The 20,242-nt window shown below is 45.4% G+C and overlaps 1 protein-coding gene across 7 annotated transcripts in view; it reads right to left on the reverse strand.

Moving 5' to 3' along the window:
- Nucleotides 1–20,242, reverse strand: part of wdr7 (WD repeat domain 7) — an 836,682-nt gene that overhangs the window by 762,400 nt on the left and 54,040 nt on the right. For all 7 annotated transcript variants that reach the window (XR_015074758.1, XM_085974490.1, XM_085974481.1 and 4 more), the window contains exons 3-4: nucleotides 8,182–8,353; nucleotides 453–559 (exon numbers count right to left, since the gene is read on the reverse strand). Coding sequence is in view for 6 of the 7 variants with exons in the window: in XM_085974490.1 (XP_085830616.1) it covers nucleotides 453–559; nucleotides 8,182–8,340 (266 nt within the window). In the remaining variant the exon portion in view is untranslated. The remainder of the gene's footprint in view (nucleotides 1–452; nucleotides 560–8,181; nucleotides 8,354–20,242) is intronic.

The following is a 20,242-nucleotide window of genomic DNA, read 5'->3' on the forward strand; positions in this document are numbered from 1 at the left end:
CATCTCAACTGAGTACAGTGGCTCCTTTTAAAATTAGACAGCAATGACGTTAATTTCATAATTTAAAATGTACAAATGTACTAAAAGTAACAATAGATTAAGGGTTGGACAGTCTTTCAGCTTTCAAAGTAACACATTTCAAACCATCACAGAATCTGTACATTTTCCTCCAAAGCAAGTTTTGTCACCGTAGAGACAGTCAGCTTTTAAGGATCTTAAACTATTTAATTAGGGTTTTTCCCTCCTTTTAATATATGAATCAACTTTGCCGTGTTTTCCTTCCCCATTTTGACTTCTAGTATCAAATGATTTAACTTTTTGCAACAGTATAAATATTTTTACCATTATGGAATACTTTTTTAAACCCTTCAGTTAGCTAATGGATTATAAAACAGTTTTTCCGAACCCAATTGTTATTATACAGGCTATTCTCATTTTTCTACCTTACTCACCCACTTTCGGATGCACTGACGACATATTGTTTGTCACTGCTGGCATTAGCTTTAGAAAGGCAAGTGATAGATGATGTGTGGCCAAACAGTAAAGCCCTAGGAATGATCTATATATACACAACATAAAAATATAAGTGGTTAGTGCATAATTTCTACAGTTTACAACAAACTCCTGCAGACAGGTTTTAAGTAGTTGTTAACCCCATTAACATTCAATATGTTTGAAGTTCAAGTTCTTAGTATATAAAACATAAATTACTTAGATTAGACTTGCACTAAGTTTTGTGATTTTTTTTTTTACAAACTAAGGAATGTTTAATTGCCATGAATTAAGCTTAAAGTACTTTAGGTTTCATTATAAATCAACAAGAAGAAACAAGCGAACTAACAACAGAAAATGCTGGAAATACTCAGCAGGCCAGGCAGCATCCGTGGAGAGAGAAACAGGGTTAACGTTTCAGGTCTGGGACCCTTCATCAGAACTGGAAAAAGCTGGAAATGTAACAGATTTTAAGCAGGTGCAGAGATGGGGGGGAGGGGTTTAGGAGGGGAGGAAGGAATTGAAAGAACATGCTGTGAAAATGTTGCAAATGGGAATGGCAAAATCATACTGCATGAAAAATGGGGGCAGGGATTATTATCTGAAATTGAACTCCATGGAGTTCAACAATTTCAGATAATAATCCCTGCCCCCATTTTTCATGCAGTATGATTTTGCCATTCCCATTTGCAACATTTTCACAGCATGTTCTTTCTATTCCTTCCTCCCCTCCTAAACCCCTCCCCCCCATCTCTGCACCTGCTTAAAATCTGTTACATTTCCAGCTTTTTCCAGTTCTGATGAAGGGTCCCAGACCTGAAACGTTAACCCTGTTTCTCTCTCCACGGATGCTGCCTGGCCTGCTGAGTATTTCCAGCACTTTCTGCTGTTATTTCAGATTTCCAGCATCCGCAGTATTTTGCTTTTATAAAGAAGAAACAAGCACCCATCTGCCTTGGAGAAGTGCCTCTGCAGGGGAAGAGTTCCGATTTCTGGAGAACCTCCGCCCGCAGTAAACCCTTAGAAATCTTACTCCTGGTAAAAGCAGCATAAAAGTTGAAAAAAAAGTTTGTTTTTTTATTTCACTCATTTATAATTTAAAAATACTTTTAAAAAAGGCAAGTTTATTTTTAGCCCTGTAAAAAACTTTAATTATTTTTTTCAAAAAATTAAATGTTTAAAATACTTAATTTATTGTCATTTTAACTCATTTTAAAAACGTGATTTAAAAAAAAAATATTTAATGTTTTAGTGCGTTTTTGGGGTGATCTCCATTCAAATATTTGACAGGTCTATCTGTCAGAAGCATGGAGAGAGATTCCGTTCTCCTATTGGCTGGCCTGGCCCACATGATCCCAGGGACACTTGCGAACCGCATGCGCCCCGGGAATACCTGGGCCCTGTGCATTTCGACTGTGGAGGGGCCCAGGAGCAGAAGTGTCTGGACCTCAGGAGCCCTCAGGTAAGTTCGTAGATTTCTTTCCAATAGGAGGCATCTGCATGCAGGAAGCCTCCTGTCGGAAATTACGGGCCAATAATTTTAAAATAATTTTGGAAAAAAAGAGAACAAATTACAAAAAGCTTTACCAAAGTAAAATTTATATTGAGTGTTTTTTTTTTAAAAAAGGTTGTGTGCGTGTGAGAAAGACAAAAAGGCTTCTGATTACACACTTATTATCGCTTTTATTTTGTGTCTATAAACTTTAGAAAATGTATTAAAGAGGGAAGGGAAGAGTGTCTTTTTTCCATTTAATGTTACTTCAATTTAAAAAGCAGTTGAATTTTTAAACCATCTAATTATCTCACCTGTGTTTATTGACAGTGGAAAAGGATAATGCTAATCACATACACTTGTGAGATCGAGATTCTAATATCTAACACCTATGAGACAGAGGAAGGGCCAAATTGACAAAGACAAATTGATAGAAAGGCAGACAAGAAGTTTCTTCATTCTAATTTGATTTTTTTAAATAACCAGTTAAATTTGAAAAGACAACTCTGTGGAAAAAAGTTAGGAAGCGAGGGTAGGAGGGAAACTGGCTGAGGGCGAGTGAATCTCTGGTCTCGTCACCCACCCCAATCCGAGAAAGGGGGAAAACAGCGTGGATGGAGGGTTAAAAGTGAGGTGAGTGACAGCAAAGCAAGGGAGATAAGTAAGATACGAGGTTGAGCACTTATTTTAAAAGGTGATGCGCTATCAATTACTCATAAAAGACTGAGAGTTAAGAGAGTAACTAAAGGCTTTTATTAACAAAAGAATGAAGGTCTGCCTCGAGTGGTCGACCGGTCCAGAAATACAAAGGGCTGGGGAGCAGTCACCTTTACACTAGGACTTGTGGGAGGAGTCAGCCGAGGCATGTCCAGGCATGTACACAGTGGAATACAAACAGTGGTTTACCACATTCACCCCTTGTTTAAAATTGAGTCCGGCGGGGTGAAGTGTATTAAAAGTTAGTGTATTGGAGTCTCTCTGGAGGTCTTGTCTGCCGCTGTGATCGGCGTCGCGACGGCAGGGGTAGTGGAGCTTCCGGCGTCGAGTCCTGCGTGGGCTGTGGCACAGGCGTGTCGTCCTCGTAGATGTCGAGCGGGTCGCGGGGCCCAGGCCTGCCGTCTGCTGGGGCTGGATATCGGATCGTGGGGGGGGGGGGGTGGTAGTGAGTAGTGGGTTACTGCGGCCCCCGAGGGTGCAAGGTCTCTTATGGAGACTGTGTCCTCCCGCCCGTCCGGGTATGCAATGTAAGCATACTGGGGGTTGGCGTGGAGGAGGTCGACCCTCTCGACCAGGGGGTCCGTTTTATGGGTCCTCACGTGCCTTCTCAGTAGGACCGGCCCTGGGGACGTCAGCCATGGCGGTAGCGATGTCCCCGATGTGGACTTCCTTGGGAAGACAAACATTTTCTCATGAGGGGTGGCATTAGTGGCAGTGCAGAGCAGTGACCGAATAGAGTGGAGCGCGTCGGGGAGCACATCCTGCCAGCGGGAGGTTGGAAGGCCCCTAGACTTTAAGGCTAGCAGGGCGGCCTTCCAAACTGTCGCATTTTCTCTTTCCACCTGTCCGTTCCCCCGGGGGTTGTAACTGGTGGTCCTGCTTGTGGCAATACCCCTAGTTAGCAGGTACTGACGGAGTTCGTCGCTCATAAACGATGAGCCCCGGTCGCTATGGATATAGCTGGGGAAACCGAACAGGGTGAAGAGATCGTTCAGACATTTAATGACCGTGGCACTGGTCATGTCCGGGCAGGGGATGGCGAACGGGAAACGGGAGTACTCATCAATAATATTGAGGGAGTACACATTGCGGTCGGAGGAGGGGAGAGGCCCTTTAAAATCAACGCTCAGGCGCTCGAAGGGGCGAGTGGCTTTTATCAGGTGGGCCCTGTCTGGTCTATAAAAGTGCGGTTTGCACTCAGCGCAGACTTGGCAGTTCCTGGTCATGGTCCTGACCTCCTCAATAGAGTAAGGCAGGTTGCGGGCCTCGATGAAGTGGAAGAACCTGGTGACCCCCGGGTGGCAAAGGTCATTGTGGAGGGCCCGCAGTCTATCGATCTGCGCGCTGGCGCAGGTGCCACGCGATAGCGCATCCGGGGGTTCATTGAGCTTCCCGGGCCGGTACAAGATCTCGTAATTGTAGGTGGAAAGTTCGATTCTCCACCTCAAGATCTTGTCATTTTTGATTTTGCCCCTCTGCTTGTTGTTAAACATAAAAGCAACTGAACGGTCAGTGAGCAGGGTAAATCGTTTTCCGGCCAGGTAGTGCCTCCAATGACGCACAGCCTCCACAATCGCCTGGGCCTCCTTCTCAACAGTGGAGTGTCTGGTCTCCGGGCCTTGGAGGGTTCGTGAAAAGAAGGCCACGGGTCTCCCCGCCTGATTGAGGGTAGCGGCCAGGGCAAAGTCAGACGCGTCGCTTTCCACCTGGAAGGGGATGGATTCGTCCACTGCGTGCATGGTGGCTTTGGCAATGTCTTCCTTGATACGGTGGAAGGCTAAGCGGGCCTCTGCCGTCAAGGGAAAAGAGGTGGACTTGATCAGCGGATGGGCCTTGTCCGCATAGTAGGGGACCCACTGGGCATAATAGGAGAAAAACCCTAGGCACCTCTTCAGGGCCTTGAGGCAGTGGGAGTTCCATAAGGGGACGCATCTGGTCGGGGTCGGGGCCGATGACTCCGTGTTCCACAACACAGCCAAGGATGGCGAGGCGGTTGGTGCGGAATATGCACTTCTCCTTGTTATATGTCAGGTTCAGGAGTTGGGTGGTGCGGAGGAATTTTTCGAGGTTTGCGTCATGGTCCTGCAAGTCACGGCCGCAGATGGTCACATTGTCCAGATATGGGAAAGTGGCCTGCAACGCATTTTGATCTACCTTCCGGTCCATCTCCCTTTGGAAGACGGAGACCCCGTTGGTGACGCCAAAGGGAACCCTAAGGAAGTGGTAGAGGCGGCCGTCTGCCTCAAAAGCAGTATACTGGCGGTCCTCGGGGCGGATAGGGAGCTGGTGGTACGCTGATTTCAGGTCAATGGTCGAGAAGACGCGGTACTGCGCGATCTGGTTGACCATATCAGCTATGCGGGGGAGTGGGTAGGCGTCCAGCAGGGTGTAGCGATTTATTGTCTGGCTGTAGTCGATGACCAGGCGCTGCTTCTCGCCGGTCTTAACGACCACAACTTGGGCTCGCCAGGGGCTGGTGCTGCCCTCAATAATCCCTTCCTTCAGGAGCCGCTCCACTTCGGTTTTAATGAAAACCCTGTCCCCGGCACTGTATCACCTGCTCTTTGTGGCGATGGGCTTACAGTCGGGGGTGAGGTTAGCAAACAGTGGGGGGGGGGGGGGGTGACTCTGAGCGTGGAGAGGTTGCACCTGGTGCGCGGCGGGCAATTTGGGAGCTGCTGGCTGCGGACTGTGAGTGGGGGTAGGGGTCCACCGTACTCCATCGTAACACTTTTAAGGTGGCACTGAAAATCTAACCCCAGCAGGACGGTAGCGCAGAGGTCGGGCAGGACCAGAAGTTTAAAATGATCGTACACGGTCCCGTCTACTACGAGTGTCACTACGCAGTAGCCGCCGATGTCCGCCGACTGGGACTCGGAGGCCATAGAAATCCGCTGGTGCGCAGGCAGGACTGGGAGAGAGCAACGCCACACCGTGTCGGGGTGGATGAAGCTCTCCATGCTCCCAGAGTCAAAAAAGCAGATTGTATCGTGGCCATTTACCTTAATGTCCATTGTGGAACTGGCCAGCTGGTGCGGTCTCGCTTGGTCCAGTGTAACGGATGCCAGCGTAGGGGTCGGTGTGTCGCTGCGGGTATCAGATGAGGCGGTGTTTGGGGGCCTGCTGCGTTCCGGCTGTCGTCCAAGATGGCGGCGTCCATGATCCCCATGTGGCTGGAGGCGTCCAAAATGGCTGCTGTACCGGTGGTTCGCACATGGCCGGGGAGGCCCAAGATGGCGGCCCGCATGGCCCACACGCGGCGCTGCTGGGGTTCAGGGTGGCTTTGGCCCTGCAGACGTTAGCGTAGTGTCCCTTCTTCCCGCAGCCCGAGCAGATCGCGTTTTTCGCCGGGCAGCGCGCTCTGGGGTGTTTTGCCTGGCCACAGAAGTAGCATTTCTGGCCTTGGGGCACTGCTGTCTGGCCTTGGGACACTGCTGCGGTAGTTGGGCCGTTGCTGGGGTGGCACGGCGCTATGAGGCGGTCCTACTGTGTCCCAGGCTGTCATTCCCCGCGGCGTCCACGGTGCAGAGGAGTAGGCATCCATGCCCCGGTAGGCTGCATCCAGTGATAGTGCGAGTTCAGAGGCCTTGTTGAGGTCGAGGTCACTCTGCTCCAACAGTCGCTGTCGGGTGTAATTGGATCTGTGGCCCGCTACAAAAGCGTCCCGGATAAGTTCCTCTGTGTACACGGCGACCTTTACATCCTTACAACCACAGGCCCGGCCAAGCACAGACAGTGCCTGAAGGTATTCCACGGTCGATTCCCCAGGTTGTTGTTTACGACTCCCCAGAAGGTGCCTGGCGTACACTTCGTTCACTGGGCGCGTGTACTGGTCCTTGAGGAGCTTGATAGCGTCCGCGTACGAGGTCGCGTCTTGGATGACCGAGTACACTCGGTGGTTCACTTTGGAGGTCAGGACATGCAGTTTGTCCTCGTCCGATTTGATTGCTGCGGAGGCGGTCAGGAATTTTTCGAAACACTTAAGCCAGTGAGTAAACTTGGTGGATGAGTCCGCCTCCCGATGATCTAAGTCCAGGCATGCTGGTGTGAGGATCTTCTCCATTATAAAAATTTTGTTAATAAAATTGATGCGCTATCAATTACTCATAAAAGACCGAGAGTTAAGAGAGTAACTAAAGGCTTTTATTAACAAAAGAATGAAGGTCTGCCTCGAGTGGTCGACCGGTCCAGAAATACAAAGGGCTGGGGAGCAGTCACCTTTATACTAGGACTTGTGGGAGGAGTCAGCCGAGGCATGTCCAGGCATGTACACAGTGGAATACAAACAGTGGTTTACCACAAAAGGGCCATATTTTCCCCCACCAACACCACCCCAAATACAGTAATTGCTGGCTCTTTTCCCTGTCACACCACCCACAACCTGAAAGGAAAGAACAAAAAGACAGAGCAAAGCAATAGAGGACAGTGAGAGATAGAGAAGTAAAAAGGGTTAAGGGGAGAGAAGATGGGAAGAAAAGAGAAAGGGAGAGATAGAAGCAAAGAGGAGACACAGAGCGAAACCGCAACATGAAAGCATCAGATACAGGCAAGACAGAGACCATATACTTCAACTAACCATGTGCAATGTCACAGGAAGTCAACTATTATCCCTAAGTTATGTGGACTTACATTAAGTGGTACACTTAAAGATAAACTCTTGCATAGGTTTGATGGTCTAAATATTCTATGATTTTATTCTGTCATTCTAAGCAGTAAACACAATGGCCCAGAAATTCCGTTCGCAGGCCTCCCGCCGGCGGAGAGCTGCGATCTGGAAAAATCTGCGCCTGGACCGGAGGGCTCCCGGGAGGCGCAGAGTTCCGTTGCTGGACCTCTCCAAACTGCCGGTGCGCAGGGCCCACGTATCCCAGAGGCGCAGGCGGTTCGCAGCGTCCCTGGGATCACATGGGCCATGGGGAGCCAATCAGAGAAGGGGATCTCCATTCATAGATTTGACAGGAAGGCCTGTCAAATCTATGAATAGTGATCACCCCCAAAAACTTAAAATGAATTTTTTTTTTAAATCACATTTTTAAAATGACTTTAAATTACATAAATTAAGCATTTTAAACAATTTTTTTTTAAATTACGTTTTTAACAGGGCTAAAAATAAACTTACCTTTCTTTAAAGTATTTTTAAATGATAAATAAGTGGAATTTTTTTTTTCTTCTTTTTTTCAACTCTTATCCTGGTAAAAGCAGGCCTTGCACCTGCTTTTACCAGGCACAAGAATTGCAAGTGCTTTCTGCGGGCGGAGGGTCTCCAAAAAGCGGAACTCTCCACCCGCAGAGGCCCTGCTCCAGCGCAACCAGAGGATTTGTCAAGAGCTTTCTTGACAGATCGGAAATGCCGGTTTCCAGCGCATGCGCAGTGCATGCCTAAAACCGGCATTTCCGATGTCCCTACGGGTGAGTTCACAGCGCGTACCCACCCGTAGGGACCAGAATTTCTGCCTCAATTTGCATTATTAAGGACTGACCTCTAGTTTTGGAGTTAGATCCCAAAGACAAATTTGTCCATCATGACATCCTGTAACGATGGTTGCCAAATCATCCATCACCAGTAAAGCTGAAATGCAATGTGTTGGAGCTTTGGGACCCCACAATACGATGGGCAACACCAGGCTATTTCCTGCCATTTTTATTTTCGACCTGTTTAAAAATAAAAACAAAATTTAGAAGCATGTAAAAACAGTAAAATTATGATGGAATAGCTGTAATTACTCCATGTAATTACAAAGTTCTCAAAGCTCTACAACTGTTTCGCCAATTATTTGATCACAAAATTATTTTGTAATTTTAGACATACAATATGTTGCCAGTAACTTTGGAACAAACGAGTACTATTTCTGTATCAGATTTGTAAAAGATTTACACATTTATTCCAAAAATAGCATGAATAAAGAAATGTTCTGTTGCTCTGTGTACACAAGCATTACTTCACAATTATGTCTGGTTACTGGTTAAGACAATGAGCAGCAGAGCTACACAAACCAGAAAGGTTCTAGATTCAATTCCCAGTTTGTGCTGTCAGCTGATCTCGGTGGTACCCCCTATCAAAAACAAAATGGACAGCTCCAAACTTACCCTTGCCATCTTATCAATTTCTCTTCCCCCAGTACACATTTCCTTTCTGTGAAATTTGCTCCCATCTACTCTGTCCCTAAAATAGGTGATCCCTCTTGCTCCCTATTTGCCCTTGCATCAGTACTTTCTGAAGTTATGGAAGGTGTTGTTTAGTCTCAAATGATCGATCACTTTGAAAGTTTTGGCCTAATCCAGTATGGTTTCAGCATCACCATTACTTTGGTAATCTCGTTGCCCATGTTATGCACTTATGGAACTCTGCTCGAGTGCCTTAGTGAATCATCTTTCACTACCTGGTCCACTATAAAGCCTTTTCTAAGAACATGCACTTATGGCCTCCCACAAGAATTACATTCATCGCTATTTTAATTTTGCTCCTCATAATCCAATCCCTCCATTTTCTCAATCATTCTGGTTGCACTCTCTGTATCCTTTCAATAGCTGCAATATTCCTTTTGCACTGTGGCGTCCAGGACTTTACACAATATTCCTAAGTGCGGTTGCACCATTGATTTATAAAGAGGAAGGATTACCTCACTATTTTGGCTCAATATTGAGCTTTTAATACATCCCAACACCGGATTTGCTTTTAATACATCCCAACATCATCCTCCACTATTTCCGCCATCTCCAGCTCAATGCCACCACCAAGCACATCTTCCCCTCTCCTTCCAGCTTTCCGAACGGACTGTTCCCTCCGCGCTACCCTGGTCCACTCTTCCATCACCTTCAAAATCCACTCCCCTTCGCACGGCACCTTCCCATGCTAGTGCAGGAGATGCAACACCTGCCCTTTCACCTTCTCCTTTCCCACCATCCAGGGTCCCAAACAATCCTTCCAGGTGAAAGAGTGATTTACTTGTACTTCTTTCATTTTAGTATACTGTATTCACTGCTCATGAGGTGGTCTCATCCACACTAGGGAGACCAAACGCAGATTGGGTCATTGCTTTGCTGAGCACCTTCATTCAATCTGCAAGCGTGACCCTGAGTTTCCGGTAGCTTGCCATATTAATTCTCTGCCTCACTCCCACTCTGATCTCTCTGTCCTCGGCCTCCCACTGTTCCAATGAAGCTCAATGGAAGCTCGAGGAACAGCACCTCATCTTTTGATTAGGCACTTGACAACCTTCTGGACTCAACATCGAGTTCAATAACTTAGGATCATAACCACTGCTCCCATTATTTCCGACAACTGGTAATGGTAATGATTCTGCTGTTGCCACTTACACCTCCTCCAGACCCATCTTTTGTTTCTTTACTTGTCCCATTACCATCCCCTTCCGCTTTTCACCATCATCCCTTTTTTCATTTAATCACTCCTGCTTTTCACCTCATCACACACCTTCCCTGTTGTTCTTTCTTCCACCCACCCACCCCCTGCTCCCACCACCACCCTCTACTTTCCCTGCCTTTGTATTTGCTTAAAAACTGTTACATCTGTAACATTTTCCAGTTCTGACAAAAGGTCATTGACCTGAAACGTTAACTCTGCTTCTTTCTTCACAGATCCTTCCTGACCTGCTGAGTATTTCATGCATTTTCTATTTATATACAGGTCCACAATCCCTTATCCGCAATTCTGAAATTTGAAAAGCTCTGAAAACCGAAGTTTTTTCGTGGAGCGTCACTTGTGTGCACGACATGACCCAAGTGGCGCCAAACATGACCCGGCGCGGCCGATGCTTGACCCACGCAGGTGTGAGGCGTCAGTTGTGTCTCAGCGCTGCTACCAGTCACACGTGCGTCTGCTGCTCTCTGATATTTTTTGTTATTTTGTGATTTTGAGTTTAATTTCACTGTGAAAATGTCAATAAGGGCTGCAGATACCCCTACCGTTCTGAAATCTGAAAAATTCCAAATTCCGAAACACATCTGGCTCCAAGGGTTTTGGATAAGGGATTAATAACCTGTATCAGATTTGCCTTACTCACAGCCATCGAGCATTGTTATGATAGCTTCAATTTATTGTCAATCAAGACCCCCAGATCTCAGATCTACACATTATTTTCTTTCCATTTAATTAATAATCTCTTCCTGGATTTTTTGCCCCCATGTTTAGCACTTTGCATTTCTCTGCATGGCCTTCTAATTCCCAAGTATGTTCAAATCCTCCTGTAGCCTATACTGTTCAGTTTTGGAGTCTACCACCTTCATTAGATTTGTATCATCTACAAATTTGGCTTCATAGCTCCGGATCATTTATGAAGATATTAAACAAAATAGTCCCTGAACCACTACCCTCTGGGTTCTATCGGTCAACCATTGTAATCTTCTTAGGCAGTCTCTCAGAACCGAGGATGACTTGCTTCCACATTAAAAATGAGTTCTCAGGTGACTGATGAGTCCAATGCGGGACCTACAGTCTCTGTCACAGGTGGGGCAGACGGTGATTGAAGGGGCAGGTGGGTGGGGTGCTTGGGTTGACGTGCGCTCCTTGCGCTTGGCTTCCGCTTGCTCCCAGCAAAGAGACTCGAGGTGTTCGGCGCCTTCCCGGATGCTTCTCCTCCATTTTGTGCGGTCTTGGGCCAGGGATTCCCAGGTGTCGGTGGGGATGTTGCACTTTTTCAAGGAGGCTTTGAGGGTGTCCTTGAAGCGTTTCCTCTGCCCACCTGGGGTTCTCTTGCCGTGCCGGAGCTCCGAGTAGAGCGCTTGTTTTGGGAGTCTCGTATCGGGCATGCAGACAATGTGACCCGTCCATCAGAGCTGATCGAGCGTGGTCAAAGCTTCGATGCTGGAGATGTTGGCCTGAGCAAGAACACAGACGTTGGTGCGCCTATCCTGCCAATGGATTTGCAGGATCTTGCGGCGGCAGCGTTGGTGGTACCTCTCCAGTGCTTTGAGGTGCCTGCTGTATATGGTCCATGTCTCTGAGGCATACAGCAGGGCGGGTATCCCTGCTGCTCTGTAGACCATGAGCTTAGTGCCGGGTTTGAGGTGCTGGTCTTCAAACACTCTCTTCCTCAGGCGACCGAAGGCTGCACTGGCACACTGAAGGCGGTGTTGGACTTCATCGTCGACATCTGCCCTTGTTGACAGCAGGCTCCCGAGGTATGGAAAGTGGTCCACGTTGTCCAAGGCCTTGTCGTGGATTTTGATAATCGGGGGGCAGACTGTGTGGCGGGGGTAGGTTGGTAGAGGACCTTTGTCTTACGGATGTTTAGTGTAAGGCCTATGCTCTCATACGCTTCGGTGAAGGTGTTGACGATGGTTTGGAGTTCGAACTCCGAGTGAGAGCAGACGCAAGCTTCGTCTGCGTACTGGAATTCGACGACAGAGGATGGGACGACCTTGGATCTGGACTGGAGGCGACGGAGGTTGAACAGTTTTCCATTTGTTCTGTAAATTAGCTCCACTCCAGTGGGGAGCTTACCGAGAGTGAGATGGAGCATTGCAGCAAGGAAGATCGAGAAGAGCGCTGGTGCGATGACACAGCCTTGTTTGACCACGGTTCGTACATGAATTGGGTCTGTGGTGGAACCGTTGGTCAGGATCGCAGCTTGCATGTCATCGTGAAGCAGGCGGAGGATGGTGACAAACTTTTGAGGGCAGCCGAATTTGAGGAGGACACTCCATAATCCCTCACGGTTGACAGTGTCGAAGGCTTTTGTGAGATCAAAGCAGGCCATGTACAGTGGTTGGTGCTGTTCCCTGCATTTCTCTTGTAGTTGACGTGCGGTGATATCCACTGATTCCCGCTTTCTTTATTTTCAATACCAGATTTTCCAGAGGAACTGTATCAAAGGCCTTACTCAAACCAATACACCACATCCACTGCCTTACCCCATCAAGCTCCTTTGTCACACCTGTAATATAGATTGACAAGACCTCCCCTTCATGAACTCATATTGGCTATCTTCTGATCTTATCTTCAATAAAGGTGTCCATAACTTTACCCATGATATACATCAAACTCACTGGTCTGTGATTCAAAAGGATTTAACAGAGATTGGAATTCTCATGCTGTTTACTCCCCCTCTTCCCTCCCTCCAGAGTATGTGGAACGCACTTTCATCCAAAGCAGTTAACTTTATTTTGATTGATTCCTTTAAAAGAATGGATAAGTATAATGGCGCAAGAACAAATATAAAAGATCAAATCTGCTGCAAAACATCAATAGCTTCTTATGGGAGTATGGAACTGTTACCTTTGGAAAACAAGTGAGTCACAGGTGAAAAATGTAGAATGTACAGTAATGTTAAGTGACTATTTGCATGGGTCATGGAGAATTTTTAGAGATTTATCTTCCTAGAAGCTTCACGTGGCAATACATGTCCTACACAACAAGAACTTGTATTTATATAGCACTTTTAACGTGGCAGCATGTCCCATGGTGCTTCACATAGGTGCAATCAGATAAAAATGGATAGTGAGCTAGAAGAGATGAGGTGGGGTGGCCAAAAGATTCGTCAAAGAAGTGGGTTTTAAGGAGGGTCATAAAGGAGGAGAGGGAGGTGGAGGTTTAGGTTGGAAATTCCAAAGCTTAGAGCTAAGAAGACTGAAGGCATGGCCACCAACAGTGGGGCAGAGAGAGCAGGGATGCACAGTGGGAGAGTCAAAGAGTTCAAGGGTAGTAGGAATGCAGGAGTTAATAGAGAGATGGAGGGGCAAAGAACATAAGTAGGAGTAGGTCATACGGCCCCTCGGGCCTGCTCCGCCATTCAATAGGATCATGGTTGATCCGAATCTGGACTCACGTCCACTTCCCTGCCCTCTCCCCGTAACCCCTAATTCCCTTGTCTGCTAGGAAACTGTCTATCTCCGTTTTAAATTTATTTAATGTTGCAGCTTCCACAGCTCTCTGGGGTAGCAAATTCCATAGATTTACTACCCTCTGAGTGAAGAAGTTTCTCATCTCAGTTTTGAAAGGGCAGCCCCTTATTCTAAGATTATGCCCCCCAGTTCTAGTCTCACCCATCAGTGGAAACATCCTCACCGCATCCACCCGATCAAGCCCCCTCACAATCTTATATGTTTCGATAAGATCGCCTCTCATTCTTCTGAACTCCAATGAGTAGAGGCCCAACCTACTCAACCTTTCCTCATACGTCAACCCCGTCATCTCTGGAACCAACCGAGTGAACCTTCTCTGAACCGCCTCGAGAACAAGTATATCTTTTCTTAAATATGGAAACCAAAACTGCACGCAGTATTCCAGGTGTGGCCTCACCAATACCCTGTATAACTGCAGCAAGACCTCCCTGTTTTTATACTCCATCCCCCTTGCAATAAAAGCCAAGATTCCATTGGCCTTTCCTGATCACCTGCTGCACCTGCATACTAACTTTTTGTGTTTCATGCACCAGGACCCCCAGATCCCTTTGTAATGTAGCACTTTGCAGTTTCTCTCCATTTAGATAATAACTTGCTCTTTGATTTTTTCTGCCAAAGTGCATAACCTCACACTTTCCAATATTATATTCCATCTGCCAAATCTCTGCCCACTCACTTAGCCTGTCTATGTCCTTTTGCAGGTTTTTTATGTCCTCCTCACTCACTGCTTTCCCTCCCATCTTTGTATCGTCGGCAAACTTGGATACGTTGCACTCGGTCCCTTCCTCCAAATCGTTAATATAGATTGTAAAGAGTTGGGGTCCCAGCACTGACCCCTGCGGAACACCACTAGTTACTGATTGCCATCCTGAGAATGAACCATTTATCCCAACTCTTTGTTTTCTGTTAGATAGCCAATCTTCCACCCATGCCAGTATATGACCCCCAATCCTGTGATTTTTTTATCTTGATCAGTAATCGTGTGTGGAACCTTGTCAAGTGCCTTTTTGAAGTCCAAATACACTACATCCACTGGTTCCCCTTTATCCACCCTGTATGTTACGTCCTCAAAGAATTCGAGCAAATTTGTCAAACATGACTTCCCTTTCATAAAACCATGCTGACTCTGTCCTATTAAATTATGTTCATCCAAATGCTCTGTTACTGTTTCCTTAATAATGGACTCCAACATTTTGCCAACCACAGATGTTAGGCTAACTGGTCTATAGTTTCCAGCTTTTTGTCTACTTCCCTTCTTAAATAAAGGTGTTACATTAGCAGTTTTCCAATCTGCTGGGACCTTTCCTGAGTCCAGGGAGTTTTGGAAAATAATCACCAATGCATCCACAATCCCTACCGCCACTTCTCTCAAGACCCTAGGATGTAGGGCATCAGGTCCGGGGGATTTATCCGCCTTAAGTCCCATTATTTTACCGAGTACCATCTCCTTTGTGATTTTAATCGTGTTTAGCTCCTCCCCCCCATTGCCCCCTGTTTGTCCAGTGTTGGGATATTTTTAGTGTCCTCTACTGTAAAGACTGATACAAAATATTTGTTCAGCATCTTTGCCATCTCCATGTTCCCCACCACTAGTTTCCCGGTCCCATCCTCTAAGGGACCAATGTTCACTTTAGCCACCCTTGTTTCTTTTTATATAGCTGTAGAAACTCTTGCTATCTGTTTTTATATTTTTTGCTAGTTTACTTTCATAATCTATCTTCCCTTTCTTAATTAATCTTTTAGTTATTGTTTGCTGGCTTTTAAATGCTTCCCAATCTTCTATCCTCCCACTAGATTTGGCTACTTTATATGCCCTTGTTTTCAGTCGGATACTATCCTTTATTACTTTACTAAGCCACGGATGGCTGTCTTTTCTTTTACTCCCCTTTTTCCTCAGTGGAATATATTTATCGTGAAAGATGTGAAATATCTCCTTGAATGTAGACCACTGCTCTTGTACCGTCTTACACTTTAATCTGTTTTCCCAGTCCACTTTAGTCAATTCTACTCTCATACCTTCATAATCTCCTTTATTTAAGTTCAGTACGCTGGTTTGAGATCCAACTCTCTCACCCTCAAACTGAATTTGGAATTCAACCATATTATGGTCACTCATTCCAAGGGGATCCGTTACTAGGACATTTTTTATTAATCCTGTCTCATTACACAGGACCAGATCTGAGATTGCCTGCCCCCTGGTTGGTTCAGTTACATACTGCTCAAGGAACCCGTCCCTAATACCTCTATGAACTCTTCCTCAAGGTTGCCATGCCCAATTTGATTAGTCCAGTCAATATGAAAGTTAAAATCCCCCATGATTATAGCTGTTCCCTTATTACAAGCCCCAACTATTTCCTGATTTATACTCCGACCAACAGAGTTGCAACTGTTAGGAGGCCTATAGACTACGCCCACTAGTGACTTTTTCCCCTTATTATTCCTTATCGCCACCCAAACTGTTTCACTATCCTGATCCTTTGACCCAATATCATTTCTGACGATTGCAGTGATTCCATCCTTGATTAACATAGCAACCCCACCTCCCTTTCCTTTCTGTCTGTCCTTCCTAACGAAGGGTCCCAGACCTGAAACGTTAACTCTGTTTCTCTCTCCACAGATGCTGCCTGGCCTGCTGAGTTTTTCCAGCATTTTCAGTTGTTATTACACACACACTAATATTCTTTTCGGGGAAAAAAAGATGCAGTTTTCACACTGAATTCTGAAATCAAGTTCAATGTATTTATAAGTGTAGATCAATTGTGCAGTTCTCAGGAAGGGCCAAAGGTCACTAACCTCTATTTTGCTTTTTATAGATGCTGACTGATCTGCTGCGTATTTCAAGCATTTCATATTTCATTTCACTCTCTACTGCTTTACAAGCAGATTGCCATCAGCCAAAGTGGAATCAAGTCCTACAATTGTTGTTTCAATTGATTACCAAGCTTTATGTATAGCCGCAATAAACTTTCGTGCAGAATGTAACACTTGTTTTAGCTTATTAGAACTGTTAATCTGCAATTAGCTTGAAACTGACAACTATTTTTCCCCAATCTGCAAAAATGTGCCAGCCTCAACACGCAGGCATCTCAACAACTGTCAATTTACAGCTCTTCACATCACTGCTCAATGTGTTGCTGTGAATTTCCACTGCTCATATCAACCCTGCACACACTCAGTTAATGATCTAGCCTTAGGCATGGAACATATCGTGTCCTCGTGGTGAATAGCATTTTTAAGATCGGTTAAAGGCTAAAAGCATCTACAGTGGATACGCAATAATTTCCTGAATATAAAACAAGCGTGAGACAAGTCATAAAATACATTAGTTACTTTAAAATCCATTGCGTGATGAATATTGTCACATGCACACATTTATGTCCCAAACGGACTGAGACTTTTTTAATGCAACTTGCATTTATATAGTGCTTTTAACGTGGTAAAACGTCTCAAGGTGCTTCACAGGAGCGTCATCAAACAAAACTTGACACCAAGCCATACAAGGCGATATTAGGGCAGGTGACCAAAAGCTTTATTTTTATTAGTTCCTGGGATGTTGGCGTCGCTGGCAAGGCCAGCATTTATTGCCCACCCCTAATTGCCCTCGAGAAGGTGGTGGTGACCCGCCTTCTTGAACCGCTGCAGTCAGTGTGGTGAAGGTACTTCCATAATGCTGTTATGGAGGGAGTTCCAGGATTTTGACCCAACGATGATGAAGGAATAGCAATATATTTCCAAGTCAGGATGGTGTCTAACTTGGAGGGAAACTTGCAGGTGATGGTGTTCCCATGAGCCTGCTGCCCTTGTCCTTCTAGGTGGTCGAGGGCTCAGGTTTGGGAGGTGCTGCCGAAGAAGCCGTGGCAACTTGCTGCTGTGCATCTGGACGGTGTCAAGCTTCTTGAGTGTTGTTGGAGCTGCACTCATCCAGGCAAGTGGAGAGTATTCCATCACACTCCTGACTTGTGTCTTGTAGATGGTGGAAAGGCTTTGGGAAGTCAGAAGGTGAGACACTCGCCACAGAATACCCAGCCTCTGGCCTGCTCTTGCAGCCACAGTATATATGTGGTCAAAGAGGTAGGTTTTAAGGAGCATCTTAAAGGAGGAGAGGGGGTGGAGAGCAATGCTCCCTCAAAGCTGCGCGCGTGCAGCAGCGCAATAATCTGCAAGGTCCTGCGCAGTCCGCTCAGAGGCTTTTACATTGTATATACGGCGCATGCACAGAAATTTAAAGGGGCCGCGCATTAAAAGAAACAGGCCATGCAGAACAAAGCGCAGCTTACAGGGAACATTGGTGGAGAGACGGAAAAGTTTAAGGAGGGAATTCCAGAGCTTAGGGCCGAGGCAGCTGAAGGTATGGCCACCAATGGTGAAGCGATTAAAATCAGGGCTGTGCAAGAGGCTAGAATTAGAGATGCGCAGAGATCTTGGGAGGGTTGTAGAGCTGGAGGAGGTTACAGAAATAGGGAGGAGCGAAGCCATGGAGAGATTTGAAAACAAGGATGAGACTTTTTTTTTTGTAATCGAGGTGTTGCTGGACCAGGAGCCAATGTAAGTCAGTGAGCACAGGGGTGATGGGTGAACAGGATTTGGTGCCCAAGTAAAGATTTAGGATCATTAGTAAGCTAATAATAACTGGGCTTCATTTAACTCAACTAGTGCTACGTAATTTCAAAGTATGTCACACAAATTAAAATAGTCTTACATTTTGACAACTCAATTTAATTACTGCAAAGGAAATTCCAACTTTCAGTCAGATATTTTCCCCTTTCAATTTCAATGTGTTTCTATTTGTGTTTAATGTTTTTTTCTTTTCAGCTCCTTGGCACAATTCACTGGTTGTGATGGTGGACAGAAGACCAGTTCTAAGACACCCGTAACCACCATTAGGAGCTGCATAAACACAACTCAGAACCTTGTCTGTTGATTTTTTCATTCCCCACCTGAGAAATACCACATCACCACTCTACCAACCTGCTAATGGTTCATTCACAACCAAGAACGTCTGATGGAGAACTATGCGCTTTGAAATCCTTCTGAAAGTATGGTGCCCAGAACTGGACACAATACTTTAGCTGAGGCCTAAGCAGTGGAGTTATAAAGTATTGTCCTAACTTCCTTGCTTTTGTATTCTATGCCTCCATTTATAAAGCCAAGGGCCCTGTGTGGTTTTTTAACAGCCTGATCAACTTGACCTGACACCTTCAAAGATTTATGTATGTGAACCCCCAGGTCTCTCTGTAAAGGTCTCATTTAAAATTGTAACATTTAATTTATATTGCCTTTCCCCATTTTTCTTCCAAAATGCATGACCTCACACTTCTCTGCATTAAATTTCATCTGCCACATGTCTGCCCATTTCAACAGTCTGTCTATGTCATCCTGTAGTCTGCTGCTATCCTCTTCACTGTTTACTGCAGTTCCAAGCTTTGTATCATCTGCAAACTTTGAAATTATGCCCCCTATACCCAAGTCCAGATCATTGATATATATCAAGGAAAGCCATGGTCCCAATATCAACCCCTGGGGACACCACTGTATACTTCCCTTCAGTCTGCTAAACAACCGTTCACTGCTACTCACTGCTTTCTGTTCAATAGCCAATTTTGTATCCTTGCTGTCACTGTCCATTTAATCCCATGGGCGTCAATCTTGCTAATAAGTCTATTATGTGGCACTTTAGCAAACGCCTTCTGCAAGTCCATATATACACATCAACTACACTACCTTCATCAACCCTCTCTGTTATTTCATCAAAGAACTCAAATCAAGTTTGTCAGACACTATTTGCCTTTAACAAATCCATGTTGGCTGTTATTTAGTAACCCATGTTCTTCCAAGTGACAATTAATTTTGTTCCGTATTATGGTCTCTCGAAGTTTTCCAACCTCTGACGTTAGGCTGACTGACCTGTAGTTATTTGGAGTGTAACATTTGCAACCATTCAGATCAATTTACTTTGAGTACGTATTTTAAGCTGTAGCTAGAGATTCAAAATAATATCCATTTGTGTTAATCTAGAGCAAAACAATTTCACACTTCAATTGCAAATTTGTGAAATAGGTTATTATTATTGATACACGGGGATTACAAACCAGAATCATTTCTTCAGGCAATATTCTTACTGCTGGGTTTGCATTTCTAGCGCAAGATGGGAAGATTCTATGACAAATAAATTATATAAAAACAATAAAGATGTGATAGGTTGAAGGATTTATAGACACAAGTGGAATTCACTTTAGGGTGCTAAAGAAAGTACCTAATAAAACTGGTTATGTTCTAGTATGCATCTTTAGGGAATCCTTGAAAATAGGACTATGCCTATGGATTGGCGAAAAGGAAATATGATGCCAATCTATAAAAAGGGTTAAACAGATACCCAGGGAGCTACAGACCAGTTAGCATGACATCCATTATAGGGAAAATACTGGTGCATGTCCTGAAGGAGTAAGTGATGAACCACCAGGAGAAATATGGAACTAGTCAGCATGGCATTATGGGTGAAAGTCATGCCTGAATAATTGACTTCTTTGACGAGATAGTGGAAATTGCATTGTGGTAGCAAAGTGGTAATGTTAGTTAGCTAGTAATGCAGAGGCCTGGACTCATGATCCAGAGGCACGAGTTCAAATCCCACCACGGCAGCTGGGGAATTTAAATTCAGTTAATTAAATAAATCTGGAATAA

This window comes from Somniosus microcephalus, chromosome 2 (assembly GCF_052327205.1).
Source record: "Somniosus microcephalus isolate GS21.2 chromosome 2, FLI_Smic_1.0, whole genome shotgun sequence".
NCBI lineage: Eukaryota > Metazoa > Chordata > Chondrichthyes > Squaliformes > Somniosidae > Somniosus > Somniosus microcephalus.